Here is a 7,092-nt window from a genome sequence, read left to right as displayed (position 1 = left end):
AGGTATGTACCGGGCCATAGAATCAGAGACTTGGAAGAGACCACAAAGGTCATCCAGTCCAACCCTCTGGCAAGCAAAAACACAGAATCCATTGCTCCAGGACCTATTCTCTGGAGCAGCAGAAAACAAGCTTGCTCCATCCTTAGTATGACACCCCTTCAAATACTTAAACAGGGCTAGCATATCACTTCTGAACTATCTCTTCCCCAGATTAAACATACCCAGCTCCCTAAATTTCTCCTCATAGGACATGGTTTCCAGACCCTTCATCGTTTTGGTCACCCTTCTCTGAATACACTCCAGCTTCTCTACAGCATTTTTGAATTGTGGTGCCCAGAAGTGGACACACTATTCCAGGTGAGGTCTGACCAAAGCAGAATAGAGTGGCACTATTACTGTACTTCCCTTGATCTAGACACTATGCTTCTAGTGATGCAGCCTAGAATCACATTGGCTTTTTAGCTACCTAGCATAACAAGGAATTTCCCTGAATGATACCTCGACATGATTAAAATAAAGCTAATGCAACTTCTGGAGAAAGCCTTTTATTTGTTAATACAAGAATAGAAATTCTGCAATAAATACAATCTAATAAATAACATCTGAAAATAAATAAATATTAATACAGACAAACTGAGAATAACACAACCTGACAGTAGGGGGGGAGGAGGAAGAGAAGGGGAAGGGGACAGAGCGGAGGTGGGGCAGAATAAGGATGGGGTCTTGTGGTGGTTTCTCCTCCTTTTCCTCCCCTCCTGGTGACAGTGTAAATTGCACAGCCTCACCAGGCCCACCTGCTACAGCATTGTGAGGAGAGGTATAGGCAGGCGGTAACCCCCGTTGGGGCTGGCTTGGATGATGGCCCCGGTATAATGTTGTAGCCCTTGACTTCAATGAATATGGCATGAGTGAACAGCTAGAGAGGGAAGGCTTTTTAACTTGGCCACTTGTGGTTGGAGTTGTGGAGATGGGGAGGGGGTTTGAGGAGGGAAAGGAAAAAGTCTGAGGGGGAAATCACCACCACTGCCTGCACTTAATCATGCCCCCTTATGTTTTGTGCCTCGTGTTACCACCTCCTGTTGAGCGGCCTTCCTGGTTAAGAGTTTATGGCTTAACTAGAAGGCCAGCTTAAGCATCATCTTGAACAAGTTGGCCTTCCCACAAAACTGCTTGATCAGTAAAGCCCTTTCCAAGCTCCTAATTGGCATAGCCCTTTAAAGAGAGAGACTGAGAGAGAAAGAGAGAATGCAGGAACCAGGCTCTGGGATGAGGGGTGGGCAGGGAGGAGAAAGAGAGAGAGAGGGAGAGAGAGAGAGAGTGCCAAATTCAAGGAGAGCTGAATGTCAGAGGTGGAGGCTGCCAGATGTTAGCTGCCCTGCAGCCAGGGCTTTATTGCTCATCACTGAGGTGGGAGGAGGGAATAAGGTTCTTCCTTTCCTTCTAAAGAAATTAATGGCCCCCTCTGGGAAGTGTGTGAGGAAATATAGGACATCCAGAAGGAGGAGGGAAGAAAGAACAAAAGAGAAAGGGTTGGTGGAATGGGTTTGCTCACCTTAAGGTACAGCTTCTTAACAGAGAGCAGTGCAGCACCATGAGAGGGTAGGAGTGGGGGGGGGGGGGAGGGTGTTACAGTTTTCGAAACTGTTGTGTGTTTGTGTGTCATTAGGTGGGGATGATGTTGTAGGGATTCAGATCTTTTGAAAACCTCTAGGCCTTGAGCAACAGTTATGAGGACAGTGGATGAGGTGAAGATAGAGTGGTGATGGGCAAGGGTCAGAAGCCCCTGCTGTCCAGGTGCAGCATAACAGCAGAAGGTGGCACCCTCTTTCGCAGCCTGTTGAAGTCCTTGGCTGAGCGCCACAGCCAGGTCTGCAGCTCTTTAAGCAGCCAGAAGTCATCCATCTTGCGCAGGAAGTTAGGAGAAGCAGGTTTAGGCGTAACAGGTGGGGGCTCTGGAGTGGGAAGCGAGTAGCCCAGGGATGCCATGATGGCACCAATAGAGCCCAACAGCCCTTGCAGACTGGCACGGAAGTGAGCTAGGCTGTGGTGCAAAGTTGGCACAGCAGCCGGAGCTGCTCCATCCATGGTCCTCAGGTGACGCAGCAGATGGCTGTACGCCTGGTAATTGGCTGCTAGCCGTGCATTGTCATTTAGGCTGTGCCACTCTTTTATGTCCACGGTGGCACTTGGCACAGCTTGCGCCCCAATTATCCGAGGAGGGTCAAAGTCCGGCTCATTGAAAGGTGGCCCTAAATAGTTGAGCTGGAAAGGAAAGAGAAGAGAATGTCACTCTCACTTCAACAGGGGCTCACTTGCACAGGGGCTGTCCATTTTCTTATACCATATTCTGCTCAGCCCTCACTCCCCACAGGCTTATCCTCCACCTCACACTCTCTCACACAGTGGGGTATATGAAAAAAGCAAAAAGCCATGTTAATATGAAGTTGAAGGCTTTCATGGCTGACATCCATAGTTTTTTGTGGTTTTTTTCTCTTCTAGAACATGGGTCCGAAAAACCCCACAAAAAGCTATGTCAATACCTTAAAGATACACAGCTAAGACAGAATTTAAAACCGACTTTGTACTTAATAACAGCTGCAAGGATCTCCCTAGCCAAAGCTTGGAGAAATGATGAAGTCCCGACAGTGGATACTTCGTTATATAAAGCTTTGGAAATAGTGGAGATGGATAAAATTACAATGAAGCTAAGAGATGGAATAGAAGAAGCAAATCAGATCTGGGACCCGTTAATAAAATTTTGTAAAGACAGATGGTCAGTTTAAAAGGAATTTCTTAATAAGTCTTATTTTAACTATCACTGTTTTTCTTTTTATTATCTAATTACTTTGAGACAAATTGGAAGAATACCAGATTGTTACAACACGTTTTTGATAAAAAGGCAATCTTTTTTATTGTATATTATGCTGTAATATGATGTGTTTACATCTGTATTCGCCTGTGAACCGCTTTGATCTCCAAGGAAAAGCGGTATAAAAATAAAGATTTATTATTATTATTATTATTATTATTATTGTTTCAAGAGCATATGCATTTATTTAAACACAAAGTTATGGTGTTGTGAAGGAATAGTAGCCATATCAATTTAAATGTCAATTGAGGAATATATTAGCACAGCTGTTAAGTTTGTATTTACATAGTTAATAAAGGGAGTGGAGTGGGGGGTAAAGGGAAATAAGAAGACAAAAGCAAATGGTTATTTTCTATCTTTCTATTTTATTTCATTTTCATTTCTGTATATAATGTAAAATTTAATAAAGATTATTTTAAAAAAAGATACACAGCAAACTGCTAGGCATGAGTGCATACTGAATGAGCAGAAACAGCTGCACCTCGCATTGAATCCAAATAAAACGGAGGTACTCGCTATAGGCAATCCCAATCCAGGTATGGTGATAAGCTCTCCAGTTCTGGATGGGGGTCACACTTCCTCTAAAGGACTGTGTCCGTAGCTTGGGGGTGCTCCTGGACTCATCGCTTCAGCTGTCATCCCAGGTGGATGCAACAGCCAGGAGCGCCCATTATCAGCTTCGGCTGATTCGCCAGCTATGACCCTTCCTGGAACGGGAAAACCTAGAAACGGTTGTACATTCACTGGTAGCCTCTTGTCTCGATTTCTGCAATGTGTTCTACTGTACATGGGGCAACCCTCATGCACATTCAGAAGCTGCAGCTGGTCCAAAATATGGCAGCCAGATTGGTGACAGGGAATTCCAAATTTGATTCTATTACACCTATCTTAAAATTCCTACACTGGCTGCCCATTAGCTTCCGGGCACAGTATAAGGTGTTGGCTATTACCTACAAAGCCCTGCATGGCTTGGGTCCAGCTTACCTGAGGGAACGCCTCCTCCCATACAATCCTTCCCACACTCTCAGGTCCTCTGGGAAGAACCTACTGCAATTAGAGAGAACTAGAGTGAAGACGACTTCCCAGAGGTCATTCTCTGTTGCCGGTCCAAAAATCTGGAATGACCTGCCGGATGAGATCCGCCATCTAACATCTTTGGAGGTCTTTAAGAAGGCAATAAAACAGATCTCTTCCAGCAGGCCTTCCCAAACTGATCTCCTTAGAATTTCCCCTCCATTTGTTTAGCGGTAGCCACCAGACTTTGATCTCATTTTATATTAACCATTTTATTGGGAATTGTTTTTAATGGTATTTTAGAGTGGGAGGGAGATTGATAGTCATGTTTGATTTTATTGTTTTTGTTTGTTGTTACCCGCCTCGATCCAATACAGGGAGAGGCGAGGTGCAAATAAATATTATTATTATTATTATTATTATTATTATTATTATTATATAAGCTTGATATACATGCAGGGGTACACACATGCATCCACTTGCTGGCATGCCCATGTGTAGACAAGTGCAGGCCTGTTCACAGATATCCACATATCCACTGACATGCTAGGATCTCCTTGTTAATCAGTGGCATCCCTTGTGTGTGTCGGTTGAGAGATCCCTGCTTCCCCCTAAACTTTCTCATACACATATACATGCTTACACACACACTTTATTAACACCTGCCTGCCTTACTGATCTACGTTCTTGGGATTCCCCACCCCCTGCCAGCACTAGTGCCCTGCGGGACAGCAGGATTGCCCAGGCAGTGGGGTAAGCGGGTGGGGTGAAGCATAGAGCGGAAGGGAGGTGTGTCAAAGCCTGAGGGTGTGTGAACAATCTGACAAGCTCAGGAGACAAATTAATTTCCTCCATGTCGCCTGGGGACAAGTAGAGACGGTTCTCTCTTTAAAGAACAAATGCACACCAGCAGAAACCAACTCACAGAGCAGGCTGGGATGTGGCCAACAGCATGAGACCAGCAGGGGAAAGAGGGGGGGGGGGATGAGAGGGAAAGGATATTTTACATCTTTAATACTGATGGAGTTTGCAGGGCAGTAGGAGCAAGGAAAGCAAGATGGTGCAAGGCAGCCAGATGTTGGTGGATGCACAGGAATGGGAGTTTCCAACAATTAACCTCCATTGTGCAAAGGCTTTCCTTATTCACTTTTGCCTTGGAGGGGGGGGCTTTCTTCAGAGTGGGACACCTCAGACAACTGAGGGACCTTGCTCAAATATTCCTGGTTTTCCAGGGTCCTAGCCTTTGCTGGCCAAAGTAAAACAACAACATATCCCCCCTCCCCCCAATCTTCCATATCAAGGTCATGCAGTATGCTAGGTCAAGTTGTTTGGGCATCTGATGCAAAAAATTCTACAAATCTTTCTGCCTATTTGTGGCATTAAAAACATGGAGTGAAGAGATCTAAGAAGAAATAGCATGGAGAGCTGTGAATAGCAGAGTAGGAATTCACAAAGGGTTTTGATTTAATTTTACATTCTTAATATGGGAGCAGAGTGAAAAAGGTGAAGTCACCTTTCCTAGATTACAACTTTCAGAATTCTGGAAGTTGTAGACCATAGGTAGCTTTTCAAGCTCTACATGGGAGTTTTACTTACTACATCAATGTGAGCAGGACTCAAGTATAACTTGTGCAAAAAGATGGTAGATGAGAAAGATAGTGCAAAATTCTGTGTATGAATCTCCCACTTTGTGCAGACTGTATTGCTTACCCACATCCCACAATCATCCTTGTCAGAGAACAATAAGGAAGGAATTTTTCAGGTTGAAAGCAATGTGGTACATACTGATACACTGCAGGGATTCAATGTGCTTAAACAGCAATCCCTAAGTAAAACCTATGTGGATGTTACACTAATGTCTTTTAGATGTGTGAAGACAATATATTTCCTCCCACCACCCCCCTGAATATCCTTTTTTTTACCCACTGCTCACATTGCCACATATGGGAGCAGCTCTGCTTCAGTAGAAATCCCTTGGCAGAAATTTTACAACACCCCTCAAGGAGAAAAGAGCAAAGCAGAAGAATTAACTGGTTTCCTTCCTTGTGAGATACAGAGCCCCTGTGGTTATGTGGCAGTGTGCATGTGTACACATGTGTGTGTATTTTCCCTCCTGCTGAACTGCTTAGTTGCCAATCATTACGCACCAGCAAATGCTAACATGCTTCAGGGAAAGCAGTAGGTAAGGAGACAACCATCCAGAAAGACAGAAGGCAAGGGGATTAGAACAAAATAACAAAATCCTAATGGCTGTGTGTTCTAGTGTGGAGGGAGACTATGCTTTCTACAGTTTAAGGTGATGATGGCCTATGTGAGTGAAGAAAGCTGTTTCCAGCACTCCGGATAGCAGGCTATATAGCCCTCCCAGTGCTTAATCTCTGCCTTCTTGAACCACCATAAAACATCTGTCCATCACTCACTGACCCAGTTCCTCTGCTAGAGGGCCATGACTGTAGTCCTTATCACCTATTCCCAAATAAATATTCTGTGGGGGATAACAGCACCTTTGGAACCTGCAGATAATGTGATTCCCTTCTTTGTTTAAAATCCAAATCCACTTTTAAAAAAAAACAAAAAACCCTGGGAGTGGTCTTCCAATCCCTTCTGATTTCAGAAGGAGGGGCTGATATAGCGCATGAAGAAGCTGGGGATTTGGAAATGAGACCCAGCCCTCCAGGATTGCCTGTACTTGCTGTGCTAGTTCCATCAGTAATAACTTGTTCCCTCTAAAACGGGGCAATTTGTTTGCAAAATTCAGGTTGTCTTCCTTTATTCAACAAGTGGGCTGGCTGCTGTCCCTGCCTCCACAAAAAACTGCAGGATTTTCAAAACAATGTTGTGTCCTATTTCTGTGAATTCCTAGCCATTGGGCATGTAGCCAATGTAGAGGTCCCTAAAGGAGCACCAGATCCCATCTGATCTTGGAAGCTAAGCAAGGTCAACCCTGGTTAGGGTTTGGATGGAAGACTGCCAAGAAATACCAAATGTATTTCCATATTTCAGAGGAAGGAAATGGCAAAACCACCTGCGAGTATTCCTTGAGTAGGAAAACACTATGAAATTCATGGGGGTCACCATAAGTTGACAAGCAACTTGAAGCCACACACACACACACACACACACACACACACACATGTAAACATCTCCTTTTTCTTCTTGCCTAGTTGCTATATTTCCCGCTCTTTGAAAACATCACCATCACTAGTCTT

The 7,092-nt window shown here is 44.4% G+C and overlaps 1 protein-coding gene across 1 annotated transcript in view; it reads right to left on the bottom strand.

Annotated features, from left to right (window-relative positions):
- Nucleotides 1-548: 548 nt before the first annotated feature.
- CLCF1 (cardiotrophin like cytokine factor 1) overlaps nucleotides 549-7,092 on the bottom strand; it is a 29,799-nt gene continuing 23,255 nt past the window's right edge. Inside the window, exon 4 of the mRNA XM_089523065.1 lies at nucleotides 549-2,262. Within this exon, the coding sequence (XP_089379191.1) occupies nucleotides 1,774-2,262 (489 nt within the window). The 3' untranslated portion in view covers nucleotides 549-1,773. The remainder of the gene's footprint in view (nucleotides 2,263-7,092) is intronic.

This window comes from Sceloporus occidentalis, unplaced genomic scaffold (genome assembly GCF_023333645.1).
Source record: "Sceloporus occidentalis isolate IW3139 unplaced genomic scaffold, rSceOcc1.0.p SCAF_4, whole genome shotgun sequence".
NCBI classification, from domain to species: domain Eukaryota; kingdom Metazoa; phylum Chordata; class Lepidosauria; order Squamata; family Phrynosomatidae; genus Sceloporus; species Sceloporus occidentalis.
This window is presented reverse-complemented; position numbering and strand designations above follow the sequence as displayed.